The sequence below is a fragment of the Melopsittacus undulatus genome, chromosome 19, assembly GCF_012275295.1.
Source record: "Melopsittacus undulatus isolate bMelUnd1 chromosome 19, bMelUnd1.mat.Z, whole genome shotgun sequence".
NCBI lineage: Eukaryota > Metazoa > Chordata > Aves > Psittaciformes > Psittaculidae > Melopsittacus > Melopsittacus undulatus.
The window spans coordinates 569367-590467 of NC_047545.1; the positions used below are offsets into that span (position 1 = coordinate 569367).

Sequence of the window (21101 nt, forward strand, 5' to 3'; positions counted from 1 at the left end):
CCAATGCTCTTCCGGGGTGTCTCCAGCAGCTGCTGCACGCTATAGGGCAAAGTCCTGCCCATGGAGCTGCTGTCTGAGGCCACTTCATGGGCACGGGAGCTGCTGCCTTATCCCACCCCTCTCTGCATCCCCTCCATTATCTTCTCCAGTATCCCCCTCTCTGTCCTCTCCAGCATCCCCACCTGCATCCCCTCGAGCATCCTTTCCTGTATCCCCTCGAGCATCCCCCCTGCATCCCACTTCTTTCCTGCCCCGGAGCTCTTCCCCTCCCACCCCTAGGATCCGGGGCCCACAGGCAGCACGTGTGGGGCAAACCCAGCCCGAGCAGCAGCACTGGGGCCCCACAGCACCCACGGCCAGGAGGGAGGTTGCACCGGGACAGAGGGGCCCCAGCAAGCGGCTCTTGGCCCTCTCCTTGAATCCCAGAGCAGCCCAAAGCGTTTCCAGCTCCGCTGCTTCCCCCCGAGCCTGCCCCACACCCCCAGCCCAGCCCCACGGCTCCAGCTCCGTGGTTTCCCTGTTGTTTCCTTCCGTTCCCGATCGAGACTCGGGCCTGGAGCAAAAGAGCCGGTTCCGGCTGCTCCCAATCCCACCGGGAGCTCACGTGGGGACCCGTGTTCGCCCCCTTTTGCTCCTATCCCTGCTTGGGCACCTCCCAGCAGCGGCAGCGCCTGAGCCTTGGGGCAGCGCCTGAGCCTCGGGGCAGCGCCTGAGCCTCGGGGCAGCAGCTGTCCCACGTCCCAGAGGTCGGATCCTGCCTTAAACCGAGACCTCCTCCGAAGGGAACAACCAGGCCTGGGCCAGCCCCGCAATCCGCACCCCGGCCCCGCCCTCCTCCACTCTCGGCTTTGCCTTTTTTCCCCCTTTCTTCCCCCATTTTCCCTCGGGAACGGACCCCGCGAGCGGCCTCCCCCCCTCCCTCCTCTCCTCCCATCCCCTTTCCGAGGGGGCAACCGGACGTACCGGGAAGGGGGGAGGGGGGGTCCCCACCAGCCCCACACCTGCCCCTGCCCCACCGCGGGCGGGGGCACCGAGCGGCTGCCGGAGCCGCCCCGCCCCACCGCGCCCCGCCCCGCCCCGTCCCGTCCCGTCCCGTCCGCCCGGACTTTACCTCCCGACGGGGCCCGCTCCGTTCCGGGCCATGTGAAGCCGCGGGCCGGGCCCGGGGCCGCCACCGGCAGCGCCATGGAGCGCAGGAAGGTGTTCGTGGTGCTCGACGTGCTCTGCCTGGCGGTCGGTGAGGGCCCCCCCTTTATCCCCCCCCTTCATCCCCCCCCTCCGGTGGGGCTGTACCGGGGGGGGGGGGTTCGGTCTGAGTGCCCCCGGTGCACCTGAGCGGCCCGACCGGCGCCGTTCCCCTTCGGCGGAGCTGCGGGGCCCCGTCGGGGATCCCAGCGCTTGGGGGGGGGGGGGGGAGGTGTTAGCGTCGAACCGGAGGTTAGAAAGCGGCGACCGGACGGGTCCCGGGGCCGTTCCCCTCCGCCGCTGCCCCGGGGGGGTCCGGGGGGGTTCCCGGTGTGTTCCTAAACCGGCCGCGGGGAAGCTGCGGATGAAACCGGGCTCAAAATAAAGGCCCAGGTCGTAATTTCGGCCTCAAGACGAGGGCCGGGGGGGGGGGGGGGGGGGGGGGTTGTGTTTGGATCCCGTTTTCCCTGTTTTTGTTTTTAAGGAAGGGTTTTTGGAGGGTGGGATTGTGCTGGGAGGGACGCGGGGTCTGATCCGAGCCGCGGGGATGCTTGCGGTGGACGAGAAGGCGGCTGCAAGGGGGGGACCCATACACATCCATACACCCATACACATCCATCCATACACCCATCTGCATCCATCCATACACCACGTATATACATACACACATACATACACCACACACACACCGGGGCTTGGTTCCGGTCCCGGAGGCGCCGCCCGTTTATTCCCGTTTCCCCGGTGGAAGGAGGGGGGGGGGGGGGATGGATGCGGGCGGGGACAAAGGTGCTTGTTCCCGGGAGACGGTGGAACAAGGGGAGGAGGAAGCCGCCGGGAAAGGCGGAACCGGGATCGGATCCCGGGGTCAGGAAGGGGTTGGGGTCACTGAGCATCCCCCAACCCCGGGCCAGGAGGGTCCTCTCTGATGGGCAGGGATGGAGGGGGCAGAGCTGATCCCGGGGTCCAGCCCATCCCAGCCGGTTGCAGCATCTCTCCAGAGTCTGGAAGGGAGCTGGGGATAAGGGAGTCCTCACCCCCTGTATCTCCAGGCATTGGCTCCCCTGGAGCCGGTGTGAGGGTCCCTGCTGCTGTAGAACAGGTTGGTGAGAGTCTCTTCCCATCGGTTCTAATGAGCTGCATCCTCCTGGCCTGGGAGCCCCTGAGCAGTGGGGAGGAGAGGGCACAACAGCAGCACCAGGGAGCTGTGGGGCAGCCCTGGCGGTGCCCCGCCACCATCTCCTGTGGTATCTGGGCGCCTCAGGCAGCTGTGGGCTGTGATAGGGCTCTATCAGCATCAGGGCGAGTCCTCCTGGCCCTGCGGTGCGGGTGGCTGGGGATGGTGTCCCCTTTGGGGTGCCTGTGTCCCCACTCCTCACCTCTCCTCTGCCTTGCAGCGTCCCTGCCCTTCGTCATCCTGACCCTGGTGAACTCCCCGTACAAACGGGGCTTCTACTGCAACGATGACTCCATCCGCTACCCCTACAAGGCGGACACCATCACCCACGGCCTCATGGCTGGGGTCACCATCACCTGCACCGTTGTCATCGTAAGGAAGCACCATCCCCTTCCCTCTGGGGCTGGGATGCTCCCGTAGGTGTTATCCAGGAGCAGGGGCCCAGGGCACCCACCTCCAGACTCCAACAGGGCCCTTGGGGCAGGAGCTGCCTTGGGACCTTCATCCCATGGGGTTGGGTGGCACCGGGAGCATCCCATACCCATGGTGCTGGGGAACTGCTTGGTAGCCCCAAGCCCCTCAGCCCTTGTCCTTTGCAGCTCTCATCAGGGGAGCTGTACCTGGTCTACACGGAGCGCCTGTATTCCAAGTCGGAATTCAACAACTACCTGGCTGCCCTCTACAAGGTGGTGGGAACCTTCCTCTTTGGAGGAGCCATCAGCCAATCCCTCACTGACCTGGCCAAGTACATGATCGGCCGCCTCCGGCCCAACTTCCTGGCTGTCTGCAATCCCGACTGGTCCAAGGTGAACTGCTCCATCTACGTGCAGCTGGAAAACATCTGCCAAGGGGAGAGCAGGAACGTCACCGAGTCCAGGTGAGCTGTGGGGCTGGGGGACATCGATGCTGTCCTGCCATGGGGGCTGGAGTCCACTTGCATGGCCTCACCATCCCTTTTGCCCCATAGATTGTCCTTCTACTCGGGGCACTCCTCCTTTGGGATGTACTGCATGATGTTCCTGGCTGTAAGTGCCCCCATGGACCCTGTCCCGTTCCCCCCCCCATGTGCCCAATGTCCCCCCACACTGAGTGATGGCTCCCCAATTCCCTATGCAGCTCTATGTGCAAGCCCGGCTGGTGGGGAAGTGGGCCCGGCTGCTGCGTCCCACCATCCAGTTCTTCCTCATCACCTTCGCTATCTACGTGGGCTACACCAGGGTATCCGACTACAAGCACCACTGGAGCGATGTGCTGGTGGGGCTGCTCCAAGGGGCTCTCATCGCCATCCTCATCGTGAGTGTCCCTGTGCCACCCACCCCACGATGCTCCATGGGCCGGAGCAGTCCCCAAGCGTCTCCTTCCCGATGCTCTTATCCCAGGTCCGATACGTCTCCGACTTCTTCAAGCAGCGTCCCCCTCGGCCGTGCGATGGGAAGGACCCGGAGCACAAACCCAGCCTCCCACTCACCATGAGTGACCCTGACCACAATCACTACAGCTACCGGGGCACACCGTGAGCTGCTGCTCCGCACCGGGCTCCCTATGGAACACTGGCTGCCTATGGAACACTGACTCCCTATGGAACACTGGCTCCCTATGGAACACTGGCTCCCTATGGAACACTGGCTCCGGTGCCGCTTGCTGCCGCAGGTACCTGCGGGTTATCCCTGCCTGTCCCCACTCTCGGTGTTCTCCGTGCCCGTGGTGCCTCTGTGCTGGCCGGTGCCCGGTGATCCCAGCATCCTGCCTGCAGAAAGGGAGCTCCTTGGTTCCCTGTGTGTCTGAGTTATGCTCCGAGGCTGCCATCCCGGCTTTCCATGCGCGGGGAGGGGAAGGGAGGCACGTGGGATGGATTTATCAGGCTGGCAAATGGCACAGAGCGAAGAGCAAACTCCTTGGGAAGCTTGAGCTTGCCTGGGCTGTTATCCCTGTCAAATGATGCAGCCTCATGAGCACAAGGAGGGCGGCTGCTGGGCTAGTGAGGATTAAAGCAATCCTGACCTTTCTCTGTTCCCTGATTCCCTTTGGAAAGCAGCACTGGCTTCCAGTGTGAGTGCAGGGAGCATGTGAAGGGCTCTTCCCACTTCCTGATGCTGGGAGCAAGGGATTCTTGCACTCGCCGTGCTTGGGGATGCTCCAGCCTTTGTCTCTGCTGCAGCTTCAGCTGATGCTTTAGGGGGTAGTGGGGAAAGGGAGAAGCTTTCTGTGGTAAAGGAAAACCCATGGGGATGTGGAGCTGGATCTGGGATTCCAAACACCTTGGGAAGGTGGGGAATGGGCCACGGAGTGGGTCCCAGCGCAGCTCTGGAGCCTCTTCCTCAATTCCACACGTTTTCATGCTGTGTTTTGATACAAAAGTGTGTTTTCTAAATGAGATCATCCTTAAAGAATGTCCGTGTCAGGCCTGGTCTCTTCCCCCACTGATGCTCCCGGCCTTGGGGTGGATGGACGGGGCTGAAGGGAGTCTGACCGCTGTGCTAATGCAGGGCTGCGGAGCCCCATTCCCACGGGAATGCTGGTCCCATAGGAGCAGCATCCCCCTGGGCTCCTTGCTCATGGTGCCTGTACACTGTTGCCTTCAAGAGGCTTCTCCTTTGCTCAGCCTTAGAGAGGTGAGAAGAGCCGTGGCCAGTGCAGGATCCAGGCTCCATCCCGGCTGGTCCCATCCCTGCTCCCAGGAGCCTCTGGCATTCCCGGCTCCACAGCCGTTGGCCTCAGCGAGGGGGAAGGGAAGGGAGGGGAGAAGCTCTTGGAAAAAGTGACGTTTTTTGTGCCTGCAGCTCCCTTGGCTGCTCCGGCAGCGCAAGGACAGAGCCTTGGCATGGGATAGGGATAGGGATAGGGATGGTGGCAGCAGCAGGAGCAGAGCTGGAGGCCTTGCACCAGGAGCATTGGGTGGCTTGAGGGTGAGCTGGGGCTCCTCCATTGCCCCCTCTATGGCACCGGGAATGCTGTAAGCTCCTTCCTGCAGGGTACCAGGGAACACTGGGATCATCCCACCCTGGGGTCAGCTCTGCCTCTGGAGCCATTCACTGGTGCTGCTGAGTGTGAGTGAATCCAGTCTGGACAAGCCCTTTGCGGATGCTCAGCGGGATCCTTTCCCCTTTCCCAGCCCTCCAGGCTCCTGGGGTAACATCTGATGGTGTCAAACAAAGCTGGGGGGATGCGGCAGGGATTGCAAGCAAAGGTATGGGAAGGAGCAGCGGCTCCTGGGATTGGGAGCAGGAGGCACAGCCTGGGCTCCCTTTCCTCCTCTGTCCTGGGCTTTGGTGCTCAGCAGCTGCCCCAGATCCTGGCCCAGTCCCACCAAGCTCCTCTGTGCAGCCAGGAACGTGCCTGTTCCTTTCCCTTGAGATCTGATTTCACCCTTGGATGCGGCTCTGGAAAAACCAGCTGGGCCACAATGCTGCAGTGTGCGGCTCCCAAGGGCAGGGCAGGCTGGAGCTGAGGGAGTGTGGCTGCTCCTTCCCGGATGGATGCACGCTGCCAGCCAGGGGAAAGGGGCTGAGGCCGGAACAAACCCACTGCACTGGGTGGGATGGATCCCTTCCATAGGCATCCCTGATCCTATGGATCCCAGCCTGCTCCTCTCCCATTCCAGCCCCGGGGTGTCCAAAGCCCTTTGTAGCCTGCACCGCAGGAGCCAGGGCTCCCATCCTGCTTGTGCCGGGGCACGTTTGGCCGCAGGGACAAGGCTGGGACCTGCTCTCCAGGAGCCATCCTGTCCCCAGCTCCATCCCAGGCACCTCCTTCCCAAGCCGGGCTCCAGCTCCAGCCCTGCGCTGCCTCCCCCAGCCGGTGCCTCCCGTCTGGTGCCACGCAGCATCCTCCTCCCCGCTCCCTGGCACCCGGGGCTCCTCCATGGGCCGTGTCCCGGTCCCCTGGCTCCAGCCCCGGCTCTCTCCCTGCTGTTGGCTCCGTGCCCCGGCCCCTCGCTTCCCGGTGCCCGCTCCCAGGGCCGGGCAGAGGCATTGCCAGGAAGGATGTTACTCATTCCCCAAACATCCCGTTCCCTGGCCCAAGGCCCTCGGGAGGAGGCTGCAGAGGCCGGGAAGTGCCCCCAGGGCCGGTGCCCGTGGTCCGGGCGGCAGGAGCCCGGCGGAGCCCTCCCAGGCCTGGAGCCGGTGCTGCTCCAGCCCCGCTCCTCCTCCTCCTCCTTCTCTTTCTCGTCCTTTTGCTCCTGCTCCTCCTTCTCCTTTCGCCTTCTTCTCTCTTGCCTTCTCCTGCTCCTTCTCCTTTCCTCCTCCTCCCTCCTCCGATCCCATCAGTGCCGTTTCCCCCCTTTAATCCATGATTCCTATCAAACGCGGCGGGTGCAGCCGTCTCCTTTGATCTGGCTGCGGAAGGGAAGGAGGGGGCAGAGGAGGAATTAAGCAGTGAGGGCAGGGGGAAAGGAGAAGGGGAAACCCTCCTGTGGGAGTTGGTGCAGGAGGTGCCTCTTTATCGGGCAAGACCCAGCCCAGGCCAATGTCCCAGTGAGCGAGTGGGGCCACATCCTGCTTTTGGCTCTGGAGCTGGGACTGGGGAAGGAGCTGGGAATGGAGATGGAGCTGGGGATGGAGCTGGAGCTTTGGAATGGAAATGGGGCTGAAGTTGTGGCTGAAGCTGGAGCTGAAACTGGGGCTGGAGCTGAAGCCGGGGCTGGGGCTGGAGCTGGAGCATCCCCAGGGCCTGGAGCTGGAGACAGAGCTGGGGATGGAGCTGAGGATGGAGCTGGGAATGGAGCTGAAGCTGAAGATGGGGCTGGACCTGGTGCTGGGGCTGGGCCTGGGGCTGGGGTTAGGGTTCCTGTTCTGGGCAAGCTGTGGGCGCAGGAAGGTGGTGCCAGGGGTGCATTGAGCACCAGGTTGTGGCCAGCACCTGTATCCCTATGGGCCAGCACCACCAGAGCGTTGCTCACCCTCGGTGTCTGCGCATGGATGGGTCCAGAGGGGGCTGCACCACGAGGACCTACGGGGATGGAGCCACGAGTGGGACATTTCCCTGCTCAAGGCTTGGGGGGCAGGAAGAGCCAGAAATCCCACTGCAATCCCCAGTTCCCACTGGAATCTCATTGGAAACCCCCAAACGTGGGTTTGAGGATGGACACAAGGGGTGGGGGGGGGGATGTCGGGGGTGGGCGAACTGCATCGGGGCTGGGGGATGCTGAGGGCTTTGCTGGTGAGAGATGGGGGGGTCCCTCATGGGGGGGGGTCCCTTATGGGGGGGGATCACTTATGGGGGGTCCCTTATGGGGGTGTCTCTTATGGGGGTCCCTTATGGGGGGGTCCCTCATGAGGGGGGTCATTTATGGGGGTGTCCCTTATGGGGGGGGGTCCCTTATGGAGGGTCCCTTACGGGGGGTCAGTTATGGGGGGTCCCTTATGGGGGTGTTCCTTATGGGGTGTCCCTTATGGAGGGTCCCTTACGGGGGGTCCCTTATGGGGGGTCCGTTATGGGCTGGGGCTGTTCATTATGGATTGGGGGGGGGGCATTTGGGGGTCCGGGGGTCCCTCACTGGGGGGGGGCCTGGATGCTACCGGTACCGTGGGACCCCCCGCGGCACCCCCGGCCCCGCAGGGGTTAAACCGGCGCCGCCTCCTCTTTGGCTGCTCGGCCTCCTTAAGATTGACACTTTCTGCGGCGGCAGGGCCCGGCTGGCCAATGAGAACGCAGCTCCTCGCCACCCACGTGGGGGTGCGGCGCTCCCGCGGCGCTCCCATTGGCTACCGGCGGGGCGAGCGCCCGCACGGGCCAGGCCCCACGTGGAGCCGGCGCTGGAGCTCGTTCATTGATCGCGCTCCGCAGAGCGGGAGGGGCGGGGCCGGGAGGGGCGGGGCAGGGGGCGGGGCTTGGCGGGGGCTCGGCTCGGGCTCGGCTCGGCTCGGTCCCGTTCGGCTCCGCTCGGCTCCGCCCGCCCCGCCCCGCCGCAGGGGTGCGCGCATGGGTCCGGGTGCATCAGCGCGGTGAGTCCGTCCCGTCCCGTCCCGGTTCGGTGCCCGCAGCCCGGCCGGGCCCCCCCCTGCCCCACGGCTCCCTCTGGCCCCGCTGGGGGCTATGGGGCTGTCCCCGCAGTGGTACCTGCTGCGGGGCTATTGTCTGCGCCGTGCGGGAGGGCGCGGGCTGGGGGTGAAGGCGGGGGAGCCTCCATAGGGATGCACGGAACCGGAGCCCCGGGGCCGTGCCCTGCGGGGCTGACTCCCGGGGTCTCTCTCCCAGGGCCTGATCCGGAGGTGAGAAGCGTCCCCGGGCCCCGTCCTGAGGCTGCGCTGGGGCCCGGAGCAGCCAAAGGGGTTCTGGGCCCGTCCGGTGCCAACGATGTTCCCGCAGAACCGGCCCCCGGTGAGCCCGCACCTCGGCCTCGTCCCCCCTGAGCCTTGTGCTGCCCCGGGCAGGGCTTGAGCCCTCAGCCCTGAGCCCCACACGGGATGGGACAAAGCGGCTTTGGGCCCCGAAAGTTGTGCTCCGCGTTCCGGTGCCTCATCCCAAAGTGATGCTGAGCCCCAGCACTGCGGGCTCTGGGTCCCATGGAGCCGGGTGGCATCAGGGCAGGATGGTGCTGGTCCCCCTCTGTGGCTCCGGGGCTCTCTGATGCCAAAGGCAGAGCAGACCTGCCCTGGGCAATGGCTCCTCCTGATTCCCCATTGCCCCTGCTTTGGTTGCCCAAAGCCCCCTCAGGGACTCGGCAGCCCCTCAGGGCCACCAGCGGTGACCCCCGGGGTCCCATCCTGTGTCCAGGCCCATCTTCAGGCACCCTCCGCTGCCTCGGGAGCCGCGGTGGCCGCCAGCGCCATCCCCAGCACCCCGCAGTCCCTCAAGCTGACTTACCCGGAGACCCTGGACCGCATCAAGGAGGAATTCCAGTTCCTACAGAACCAATACCACAGGTGAGGAGCGGACAGAGCTCGGGGGCTCTGGTGGTGCTGGGCCCATCACCGGTGCTGGTGAGAGCCGGGCTCCCCACGGCGCTGGGCATCAGAGGTCCAAGCACCACCATGGTCCCTTGAAGTGATGCTGTTTGAGGGAGAAACTCGGCCTCCTCCTGCCGAAAGCCCCGGGATGAGGCTTCCAGGGCTCCATTCCCCCCGGGATCACCTCCCCTTCCCTGCGCCAGTGCCGGGCAGAGCAAGGTTTGAAACGCAGCTCAGCTTTGCAGCTCGCTCCATTTGGGAAGCAGATGCTGGGGAGGGGGTTAAAACTCCGTGCGGATTGCTTCCTGACGCCTGGATTCCCTTTGCTGTCCATCTCCTCTTTATCATCCCCCTTCCCAATCCTCTTTCAGGTGGTTTTCTTGGCTTATGCTGGGAGATGGGATTGAAGCTGGGAGCAGGAGGCTGAAGCACATGGGGCACTGGGGGGGTTGTGCTCTGTCCGGTTTGGGATACCTTGTCTGGAGGGGGGGGGGGGGGGCTCTTCTTCTCCCTCCTTCCCTTTTTCTTTCTTCTCTTTATTTTTACAGCTTGAAGTTAGAATGTGAGAAGCTGGCGACGGAGAAAACCGAAATCCAGCGTCATTATGTCATGGTCAGTGCGCCCCACCTGAGGGGAGGAGGGTGCTGGGGGTGTCTCCTCTGAGCCCCGGGATGCTTTGCCTTCCCTTTGCATTGGGGTTGTGTGGCCAGGCCTGGAGCTGCGGTTCCTGTGGCTCTTGTTGGGTGTTCTGCTTCCCCCAAAGCAAGCGGATGGCTGTGGTGGATCCGTTCCCGTGCTGGTTGTTTCCTTTCCCGTGGGCAATGAAGGGGAGGATCGTGTCCATTCTGCAGCCATGTGCTGGAGGGACCTGGGGATCATGTTCTCCTCCTGGCCTGGCCACAGCACAGCCTTCCATGGCCAGGCTGAGCCTGTGTGCCAGCACTAGAGAGGGTTCTGTGGCTGTGATTCCCCTGGGCTCTCCATTCCATGCTGACGCTGCCTTTTCTCTCTTGCAGTACTATGAGATGTCCTACGGCCTCAACATCGAGATGCACAAGCAGGTGAGGCTGGGTGGGATGGGAGCATCACTCTGGCTCTGTCATCCTGGCTTTGTCATCCCTGTCCCCATCTTTCTCCCTGGGCCCTTCAGGGTCATCCCTTCCCATGGGAAGTTGCTCCCTGCTGTAACCCAGGGAAGGCTGGATCCCTCCTCCATGCTTCAGGAGCTCTATGTCATGTCCTTGGCCTGTCTCCTTAGCTCTCTGCTCACTGGGTCCAGGCTGCATGGCCCCATCTGGGTCTCCCCATGCACTTGTTGTGATGCTCGAGCACCCACTTGGGGACCTCAGTGAGGGATGCAGGGTGATGAGGAGCACCCCGAGGTGGGAAGGAGGAGGCTCGGGGCTGCACATCCCCCCTTGCTGCCTCCCCATCCATCCCTCTCTGCTCCCTCCCTTCCTCCCGCTGCGCCGCGCTCCGGGTCACCAGCTGCTCTGAGACAGAAGGTTTCTTCTCATCTATTTTTAAAGAGGCTGCGGAGGAGCCGGGCGAGGCGAGCTGCAGCCGTGGCCTCCTTCCATCCATCCCTCCCTTCCATCCGTCCCTTCCATCCGTCCCTTCCATCCCTCCCTTCCATCCCTCCCTTCCATCCCTCCCTTCCATCCCTCCCTTCCATCCCTTCCTTCCATCCCTCCCTTCCTTCCCTCCCATCCATCCATCCATCCATCCGTCCCTCCCCATCCTTCCCATCCCACCCTGTGCCCAACACCAACTGTTGCGATGGAGCACAGCACTGGGGTGCTGGGCCCTGTTCCTGCATCCCAGGCTGATGGCTGCTCTCATCAGCCAAGCTGGCTGAGGATGGTGATAAAGGATGATGATGAGGAGGAGGAGGAGGAGGTGTGAAGCTGCCCTTGGGAGCGGCAATACTGAGGGTCGCCTCATCCCGGTGCCAGCTCACCGGAGGCTTCCCTGCTCCCCTCATCCGCCTGCCGGGATTGATTCTGCCGTGGAATGGTGCGGGTCCCACGTGCTGCCCTTTCACAAGGGCCCATCAGTCTGCTCCAGCGGCCATTGTGGGAAAGCCGGGAGCTGCCGGTGCGGGAGCCGCTGGTTCCCTCCATCACCGCGGTGGCAAGGTCGGGTCTCTGCTTTTCCTCCCTTTGCCCCACATCCAGCGCTGCCCATGGGCACGGGCAGGGGTCCTGAGCACCCTTGGTGAAGGCAGCGGGGTTTGCCGTGGTCCCCTTGCCCTGCGAACCCCCATGGTGTGGGGCTGGGGCTGGCTGCGGTGGGGCAGCAGGTTCGCGTGTTGATGGTGCTGGTTCTGGGTTTTGGCACGGAGAAGGGGCTCGTAGCTCTCCATAAAGCCTGGCCTTGGGCTCGCTCGCCCCGAGGCGGAGGGGAGGTGGCGGCGCTGGAAACGGGGGGGGTGGGGGCGCAAACAGCGCGATCGTTTTTCATGCTGAGAGCGTTAAAGTGCCAGTAAATTGCACATTAACGAGTGCGAGTGAATTGGAGGCAGCTCTCCCCAAGGAGCTGCTGCCCATCAGTGCATTAGGGAAGAGAATCCATCACTGCCGGCCCCGGGAGACAGCTAAATCCTTCCCAGAACTGCCGGCTGCCAAATCTCCTTCCCCCCCCCCCCCCCTTCCCTCCCCTTCCCTTTCTTTCTTTCCTCTCTGTTTTCCCTCCCTGGGAAGGGGAAGCGAGGGCGGGTGTGGGATCGTTGCTGCTCAGTGTGGGGCTGGGAAATGCAGGTCTGGATGGGGGGACCGGGGGTCTGTGTCCCCATCCTGCCCATGCTTCTGCTGGCACCGGTGCCAGCCCGGCACGGGAGCCGTGCCCGAGGTCCTGCTGGGAAGATGCAGGAGCAGCTCCATGTTTGGCTGTTGGGTCTTCCAGCTCTCTGGGGCTGACAACAGGGCTCAGGCTCGACCCGCTCCTCTCATCCAAGCCTGGCTCCATATCGATTCCATCCTGCCCACCGCGATGGGCAGGGGTGATGCAGGGATTGATGCCTGCGTTTGGGGAGAGCTGCGGGTCTCTGCCCCTCGTCTGGCAGGGGGAAGACCCCCACGGGCACCCCGCAGCCCCAGGGATGTGCCTGTGGGGCCGGGGATGGTGTCAAGCCTGTGCTGACCCCTATGCCGGGCTGTGGAGTGCAGTGTGGGGAGCACGGCACAGCATGGAACGCTGCCGCTCTCCCTCCCCTCTGCTCCCGGTGTGCTCCTGATTGCCGGTGGCACTCGAGTGCTGCAGGAATCAGCAGCTCCATGGAGAGCATCTCTCCAGGCTTCCTGCCGGCCCGGAGGGCAGCAATTACCGGGCCTGGGGAGGGCGGAGGTGAGACCCGGGGGGCTCGCCTGGGTCGGTGCCATGGGGCCTTGGCAAGGAGGAGGCTGAAGCTCTCAGGGTGGGGAGGGAGGATGCTGGAGGGAGGGCATCAGGAAGGGCAGCTTTCCTTAGCCCCGCAGAGGGGGTTTGCTCCTTGGTGCTGGGAATGAGCACCAGCGCCTAGGGTCGTATTGGAGCAGTTTATTAACATGTGCTGAGGTGGGGATGGGAGGGGGTGTCCTGCAGTGTGGGGCAGCTCTGACCTCAACCTGGTGGGTGCTGCACCTCTCACTGCATCTCTCTACATCTCTCACTGCATCTCTGGCTGCATCTCTCACTGCATCTCTGCACCTTTCACTGCACCTCTCACTGCATCTCTGGCTGCATCTCTCACTGCATCTCTTCTCCTGCCAGACGGAGATTGCAAAGCGCCTCAACGTGATCTGTGCCCAGCTCATCCCGTTCCTGTCTCAGGAGGTGGGTGACCCTCAGCTCCAACAGGAGCACAGGGAGCGTCCCTCCCCGTGGACTCGGGCCCTGTGCCTTGTGCCGGGCTGGGGGCCCTGGTTTTGCCCCATTCCATGAGGAATCCCCGCTGGGGGCCACGGCATCAGCCGGTGCCATGCTCTCCTCTCCCCGCAGCACCAGCAGCAGGTCGTCCAGGCCGTGGAGCGAGCGAAGCAGGTGACTATGACCGACCTGAACGCGGCGCTCGGGGTACGTCAACCCTCTGCCCACCCCATCCCGCGGGCACCGGTGCTTCCCGTGCTCCCCCATAGGGACACACATCCCAGCACCCCTCGTGCTGCCCCTTCTGTGGCTCTGGCAGGGAGGATGGAGACAAGGTCATCATGGAATGGGTTGGGGTGGAAGGGACCTTAAAGCTCCTCCAGATCCAACCCCTGCACGGGCAGGGACCCCTTCCACTGGAGCAGCTGCTCCAAGCCCCTTTGTCCAACCTGGCCTTGAGCACTGCCAGGGATGGGGCAGCCACAGCTTCTCTGGGCACCCTGTGCCAGCGCCTCAGCACCCTCACAGGGAACAGCTTCTGCCTCAGAGCTCAGCTCAGTCTCCCCTCGGGCAGGTTCAAGCCATTCCCAAGGTGCTGCTGCACTGGTGTCAGAGCAGGGTACAGGGGTGACACGGTGTGTGTCACTGTGGCCTGGGTTGGGGGGGTGTCACCACCATCCCCCATACCTCAGTTACCCCCTCCAAAACACAGTGCATGGGTACGGGTAGGAACCCCATCCATCTGGATACAAGTAGGGTCCCCCATGCATCCCAGTAGCTCCCATCACAGCTGGGAGGCAGCAGCAGGAAGGATGCTGGGAGCCCAGCCTCCATCCTGACCTGTTCCTTGGGCTCTGCTCTCTCCCTCCCTTTCCTCCCCAGCACCAGCTCCAGACCCAGCACCTCTCGCACCACGCTCCCCCCATCCCCCTGACCCCCCATCCCTCTGGGATGCAGCCCAGCGGCCTCGCCAGCATCAGCACCGCCTCGGGGCTGCTGGCGCTCTCGGGGGCACTGGGGGCCCAGGCCCAGCTCCTGGCCAAAGACGACCGAGGAGCCCATGACACTGAGCCCAGGGGTGAGTTTGGGGGGGGGGGGGGGGTCGGGTTTGCTGTGCCCTGCTGGGAATGGGGTGTGCTGGGCCCTGGGGTGGCACCAGGGCTTGTCCATGCCATGGGGCTCTTGAATGTGCTGGAGTGAGGGGTTGGGGGTGAATGTCCCTCCTGGGGGGGGGTCACCCCTGTTTGGGGCCCATGAGCACCTCAGGAGGAGCTTTCCGGGGGGCTCTTGGCAGTGGCACAAATGTGTCCTTCCTCCCTCCCTTCCTTCCTCTTCATCCTCCTGCTGTGCCATGGCGACAGAGCGAGACCCCGGCCCCGTAAGTGCCTTTTCCTTCTCTTGCACCATCCTCTTCCCTCTGCGATACTGGGAGCTGCTGGCCATGGGGGACGGGTCCTGCTCCCCATCCATGTCCCTGCTGCCAGGGACCCCTGCCCCATGTCACAAGGGCAAACCACGCATGGCTGGGGGCTCTGCGTGCCCTGGGAGCCAGCTCATGTCCCCTAACCCCGTGTCCCCCCATCCCAGAGCTCCCTGGCGCTGCCCAATGGGGAACGGGCACGAAGCATCTCCGAGTACCTGAGCAGCAGCAAGAAGAGGAAAGTGGAGGACAAGGACTTTGGGACGGACTACGTGAGCCCGGGGCCGGGGGGGGGAATGGGGTGTCCTTATCCCCATGGATGTGTGCGGAGCCGTCCGTGCCCCTGGCACATCCCAGGAGGGAGCTGGGGCAGCCTCGGTCCCTTTGGCTCCAATCGGTCTCTGTGTTGCAGGGCAGCGATGCAGACAAAAGCGAAGACAACTTGGTGGTGGATGAGGTCAGTGCTGGGATGGGGCTGGCGCTGGGATGCGCTGCCCGTCCCTCTCCCCAGGCTGGGGGCTAATGGGCTCTGAAAGGTGGGGGTGGGCAGCATTGGGCCCCCCACTCACACTGGTGGCAGTGATGAGCCCCAGGCTCCCCTGTGCTCCTGCCTGTCCTCCTGACCCCCCCTTTCCCTACAGGACCCCTCTTCCCCACACAGCGTCCACTCCTACTCATCCCGGGAGAATGGGGTGGAGAAGGTCCCTGTGGGGAGGAAAGAGGCTGCACCGCTCAGCCCCACTTCCATGGCCTCCTCCAGCAGCATGTCCCCATCCCGGAGCAAGGATGTGCCCGTGGTATGTGTTCATTTAGGGGCTGTCCTTGTGATGCCACTGCTTGGGGTCCATGTCCAGACCCATGGGGTGAAGGCAGTGCTGGGGTTCCTGCTCTGTTTGCATCTCGTATCCCATCGAGCAGGCCCCGTGCTGTTGGAACACCCATGGAGACCCCCATCAGGGCTGTAGCGTGGTCATCCCACCTTCCCCTCTGTTTCAGGGGGACAAGGCAGGGACACCCAGCCTCAAGTCCAGCACCCCCACATCCCAGGGGGATGCCACAGCCCCAGGCTCCAGTGGTACCCAGCAGTTTCGCCCCACAACCACCGCCAAGACCCCCGTGGACCCATTGGGTGAGCTTGGCCCTGCCGGGGACCCTGGGGTGATGGCTCCAAGTTCCAACCTCTTCCCTTCATCCCGCATCTCCCCCCACAGCCCTGAGCCTGAGGAACCCCCTGGGGGTGCAGAGCCCCTACTCGGCTGCCTTCGGCATGGCCCATGCAGCCGTTAACGGGGACATAGCCGGGACCGGACCCTACGCCAGCCTCCACCTCATGTCCCCGCAGCTCAATGGGGCCGTGGCCACCGGCAGCTACGGGCGCTCGCCCCTGGTGCGTGAGCCCCTTCGCGGTGGGGCTGGGGGGGGGCAATGGGGTGCGAGCCACTCTCACCCACTGTCCCCTCCAGGTGGGATACGATCCCCATCCCCACATGCGTGTCCCAGGGCTGGCGGCTGGAATGCAAGTGGGGACGTCAGGGAAACCGTGAGTGGGGCTGGGGATGGGGTGCCCAGGGCTGGCAGGGAGCACGGGATGGGATGGGGTGGAAGGGACCTTAAAGCTCCTCCAGCTCCAACACCTTCCACTGGAGCAGCTGCTCCAAGCCCCTGTGTCCAACCTGGCCTTGAGCACTGCCAGGGATGGGGCAGCCACAGCTTCTCTGGGCACCCTGTGCCAGTGCCTCAGCACCCTCACAGGGAACAGCTTCTGCCTAAGAGCTCAGCTCAGTCTCCCCTCAGGCAGGTTCAAGCCATTCCCCTTGGCCTGTCCCTACAGGCCCTTGTCCCAAGCCCCTCTCCAGGTTTCCTGCAGCCCCTTTAGGCACTGGAGCTGCTCTCAGGTCTCCCCTTCAGGAGCCTTCTCTTGTCCAGGCTGCCCCAGCCCAGCTCTCTCAGCCTGGCTCCAGAGCAGAGCTGCTCCAGCCCTCGCAGCAGCTCCATGGGTGCAGAGCTCAGCTCCCATTGGAGCTGTTCTGGATCAGGAACCTCCTGCCCTGTTCCCACCCAGGCTGCTCCCAGCTCCCCCTCCAAACCACGCTGCCCTTGCCCAGTGTGGCCCTGCCTGCTCCATGCATGCTCCTGGGCTGGTTCTCACCCCCCCAATCCCATTCCAGTGCCTACTCCTTCCACGTCAGCGCTGATGGGCAGATGCAGCCGGTGCCGTTCCCCCCGGATGCCCTGCTCGGCTCCGGCATCCCCCGGCACGCGCGGCAGCTCCATGCCCTGAGCCATGGGGAAGTGGTTTGTGCCGTCACCATCAGCAACTCCACCAGGCACGTCTACACCGGCGGCAAGGGCTGCGTCAAGGTGTGGGACGTGGGGCAGCCTGGCACCAAGACGGCCGTGGCTCAGCTCGACTGCTTGGTAAGCCTGTGCCACCCATGGCTTGGTTCCCTGCATTGAGGATGGGGAGCTCGGGAAGGGGATGGAGCATCCCAAAGTGATGATGTGGCTCTAACCGGGCTGGTTGTGGATGCTGGGGAGGGCGGATGGCTCCCTGCTGCTGGTGCTGCACTGTCCAAGCTGTTCCAAGCATCCCAAGCTCTTGGGGGAGCAGCTTTTCCATTGCCACTGCTTCATGTCCCAGTGTCAGCCCTCCCTATAGGTTGTTCCTATAGGCTGGGGCATCCCTTGGGCTCAGCTCTGCGTGGGTCTGGCTGGAGGGAGAGAGCTCAGATTCCATGCAGGAATAAATGGTGGGATGGTTTAGGCTGGAAAAAGACCTTTGAGCTCATCGAGGCCAAGCACTGAGCCAGCACAGTGGGCACATGGCTGAACCATGGCCCTAAATGCCACCCACCACGAAGCCATGGCCCCAATGCCTTCAGGGATGCTGACTCCACCACTGCCTGCGCAGCCTCTCCCGATGCTTCCCAACCCTTTGGCTCAGGAAATTTGTCCTCGGGTCCCATTTAAACCTCCCCTGATGCAACCCGAGGCTGTTTCCTCTTGTCCTAGGAGGGTTCTTGTGTAGCTGTGGGCACTTGGCCGCTGTTGCCCTGGCCCTTGAGGTCCCCTCAGTTGCTGTCACAAGAGCTCCCGGCAGCTTCCTGAGGTTTCCTGAGCCTGGGAATGCCGCTGCCAATCCCAGCACAGCCACCACCAGGGAGCCTTTTTAACCTGATCCTTTGAGGTTTGTTTTCAATGGAATTGGGAATCCCTGTGCCCATTGTGAAGGGCCCAAACCCAAACCTCCCCCTCCACTTGTTGGCCTTGGGCAGCCTGACAAATGTTATTCCTGGATGGCGCTGACCTTGAAGATCCCGATGCATAAACACGGAAGTGACTGAGTCATGATCATTTCCAGCTGCATCCCAAGTTCAGGAATGGGGGAAAACGATGGTTTCGTGCTCGGAGCCATCGGAGCCGCAGCAGCCGCGTCTGTCAGGGATGCTGCGGGTGATGGTCCCTAAGGATATGGAATGATTTGGCTTGGAAAGGACCTTAAGATCACCCGGTTGTGGCATCTGGGATGGGTGCAGAAGGGCTGGAAGGGGAAGGGGATAACGGGGTCCTGCCTCTCACCCCAGAACCGGGACAACTACATCCGCTCCTGCAAGCTGCTGCCCGACGGCCGCAGCCTGATCGTGGGGGGGGAAGCCAGCACCCTCTCCATCTGGGACCTGGCGGCCCCCACACCCCGCATCAAGGCTGAGCTCACCTCCTCTGCCCCTGCTTGCTATGCCCTGGCCATCAGCCCCGACGCCAAAGTCTGCTTCTCCTGCTGCAGTGACGGCAACATCGTGGTGTGGGACCTGCAGAACCAGAGCCTGGTAAGGTGAGTGTGGGGCTGGGGGGGGGCACAGGATGCACACAAGGCACTGTTGGCAGCCGTGTCCTTGCCTGCTCCCTCTGTGCCTTTCCCCCCCCCCCCCCTTTCCCAGGCAGTTTCAAGGCCACACGGATGGAGCCAGTTGCATTGACATCTCCAATGATGGCACCAAGCTGTGGACGGGGGGGCTGGATAACACCGTGCGGTGCTGGGACCTGCGCGAGGGGCGTCAGCTCCAGCAGCATGATTTCAGCTCGCAGGTAAGGAATGGGGCTGAAAGCAGGAGCCCCATAGGGGCAAACTGAGACCTTCCTCACCCTGCTTCCCCCCCCCCATCCCAGATCTTCTCCTTGGGCTATTGCCCAACGGGGGAATGGTTGGCGGTGGGGATGGAGAGCAGCAATGTGGAGATCCTGCACGTCACCAAACCAGACAAGTACCAACTGCACCTCCATGAGAGCTGCGTCCTCTCCCTCAAATTCGCCTCCTGTGGTAAGCTCAGATCCCCCCTCTCCGGGCCTGGATTTGGGACCTTGGGATGGGTCTCTTCTGGATGCATCTTGCTGGGAGCAAGCGCTGGCTCTGTGCTGTGGATGCCAGGATGGCTTGGGAGAAGGGGTGTTCTGGAGCAACCCCCATGGCAGTGGTGCTGGGATGATCCTCTTGATCCCTTCCGTCCCTCCCATAGGGAAGTGGTTCGTGAGCACGGGGAAGGACAATCTGCTCAATGCCTGGAGGACGCCCTATGGAGCCAGCATCTTCCAGGTACAGGAAGGTTGCCCAGAGCATCCCAGCTGTAAATGTACATAGTAATATATAGCGAGCTATAGGGAAGTGCATAGCAATGTATTAGCAGTCAGAGAACCATGGAATGGTTTTGGGTTGGAAGGGACCTTAAAGCTCATCCAGCTCCAACCCTTGCCATGGGCAGGGACTGGAGCAGCTCCCAACCGGCCAGCAATGGAGCACCCTGTGCCATTATCCCACCACCCAGTAACCAACGTGGTCCCTGCAGGGTCCCCAGGATGGGGACAGGTCCTTGCTCTGTTTCCTCTTCTCCTTCCCTTTTCCCTCTCTCAGTCCAAGGAAACCTCATCCGTCCTCAGCTGCGACGTCTCCACCGATGATCAATTCATCGTCACCGGCTCCGGGGACAAGAAGGCCACAGTCTATGAGGTCATCTACTGAGAGCAGGAGGTGCCAGGCAGACACACGGACACCCCATGGATGGATGGACAGATGGGGGGGGGGGGCTCTGCCCACCCTGCTCCTGCATTCCCAAAGCAGATCCAGGCCAACCGAGGCAGAGGAGCATGGCCAGGGCTGGAGGTGGCCCTGGGCCGGTGTCACATGGGGCTGGGTGATGGCAATGGGGACTTGCTCCTTGGTTTGGGCTGTTTGTTGGATGGGGGAGGGGTGTTAAGGATTTTTTTGGGTTTATTTGGGGTTTTTTAGTTTATTTTTTCACTTTTGGGGGTTATTTTGGTGGGGGTTGGTGGGGGAGGCGCTGGGGCCATGGGCTCCGTCCTGGGCTGTATTTAATAATAAAAGCAAGCAAAAGCAGAGCTCTGCCTGGTCCTGAGCAGCTCCCTCGGTGCTGCGTGGCCATGGGATGGAGCCAGGAAGGGATGGAGACAGGAGAAGATGGAGCCAGGGATGCAGGGGCTCTGCCATGGCAGGAAAACCCGTTCCATCACTGCTGCTCCTGGACCCCCACGTCCACTTCCCAGCCCATTGCCCCATGGGGCAGGCCTGGTTGGGGACCCCTGTTCCATGATGAGATGTGATGGGAGCTTCTGTTCTCTCCACCACAAGGGCTCCTGCACTCCAGTTCCATGGGCTTCAAGGGGCAGGGATGCATTGCTCCGGGATGGCAGGGATGCATTGCTCTGGGATGGCAGGGATGCATTGCTCCTGGGTGGCAGGGATGCATTGCTCCGGGATGCATTGCTCCTGGGTGGCAGGGATGCATTGCTCCAGGATGGCAGGGATGCATTGCTCCTGGGTGGCAGGGATGCATTGCTCCAGGATGCATTGCTCCTGGGTGGCAGGGATGCATTGCTCCAGGATGGCAGGGATGCATTGCTCCTGGGTGGCAGGGATGCATTGCTCCGGGATGGCAGGGATGCATTGCTCCGGGATGGCAGGGATGCATTGCTCCTGGGTGGCAGGGATGCATTGCTCCGGGATGGCAGGGATGCATTGCTCCAGGATGGCAGGGATGCATTGCTCCTGGGTGGCAGGGATGCATTGCTCCAGGATGGCAGGGATGCATTGCTCCGGGATGGCAGGGATGCATTGCTCCAGGATGGCAGGGATGCATTGCTCCGGGATGGCAGGGATGCATTGCTCCGGGATGGCAGGGATGCATTGCTCCTGGGTGGCAGGGATGCATTGCTCCTGGGTGGCAGGGATGCATTGCTCCTGGGTGGCAGGGATGCATTGCTCCTGGATGGCAGGGATGCATTGCTCCTGGGTGGCAGGGATGCATTGCTCTGGGATGGCAGGGATGCATTGCTCCTGGGTGGCAGGGATGCATTGCTCCTGGGTGGCAGGGATGCATTGCTCCTGGGTGGCAGGGATGCATTGCTCCTGGGTGGCAGGGATGCATTGCTCCTGGATGATGTTTCAATCAGAGCTTTGGGCTGGTGCTTAGACAGGAGGAAAGGAATAAAAGAAAGAAATAAAGGAAAATCAATTCCCTGAGCATCCCCAGGGAATTCTGCAGGCAGCTGCATGGAAAATACCTGCAGAGCCCGG

The 21101-nt window shown here is 63.0% G+C and overlaps 2 protein-coding genes across 6 annotated transcripts; both read left to right on the top strand.

The window, feature by feature from the left end:
* The first annotated feature begins 1063 nt into the window (after nt 1-1063).
* Nucleotides 1064-4749, top strand: PLPP2 (phospholipid phosphatase 2). 3 transcript variants are annotated; one of them, XM_034070760.1, is made up of 6 exons: nt 1065-1237; nt 2580-2731; nt 2959-3236; nt 3327-3384; nt 3476-3652; nt 3739-4749. In XM_034070760.1, the coding sequence occupies exons 1-6, from the start codon at nt 1186-1188 to the stop codon at nt 3874-3876; spliced, it is 855 nt and encodes a 284-aa protein (XP_033926651.1). In that variant the 5' UTR covers nt 1065-1185; the 3' UTR covers nt 3877-4749. The 3 variants fall into 3 exon arrangements, with proteins under 3 accessions (XP_033926653.1, XP_033926651.1, XP_033926652.1); XM_034070761.1 differs by having other exon boundaries at nt 1078-1237; nt 2943-3236; XM_034070762.1 differs by lacking the exon at nt 3327-3384 and having other exon boundaries at nt 1064-1237.
* A 3433-nt stretch (nt 4750-8182) lies between these two features.
* On the top strand, nt 8183-19782 carry TLE2 (TLE family member 2, transcriptional corepressor). 3 transcript variants are annotated; one of them, XM_013130957.3, is made up of 21 exons: nt 8183-8304; nt 8558-8680; nt 9077-9225; nt 9798-9861; nt 10266-10310; nt 13000-13062; nt 13228-13302; nt 13978-14173; nt 14457-14473; nt 14683-14787; nt 14928-14972; nt 15157-15312; nt 15512-15644; nt 15727-15902; nt 15979-16055; nt 16684-16933; nt 18100-18347; nt 18454-18601; nt 18683-18833; nt 19030-19106; nt 19422-19782. In XM_013130957.3, exons 2-21 carry the CDS (start codon nt 8657-8659, stop codon nt 19527-19529), a joined length of 2307 nt encoding a protein of 768 aa, XP_012986411.2. In that variant the 5' UTR covers nt 8183-8304; nt 8558-8656; the 3' UTR covers nt 19530-19782. The 3 variants fall into 3 exon arrangements, with proteins under 3 accessions (XP_012986411.2, XP_033926600.1, XP_033926601.1); XM_034070709.1 differs by having other exon boundaries at nt 13228-13269; XM_034070710.1 differs by lacking the exons at nt 8183-8304; nt 8558-8680 and adding an exon at nt 9348-9468 and having other exon boundaries at nt 9089-9225.
* The last annotated feature ends 1319 nt before the right edge of the window (nt 19783-21101 follow it).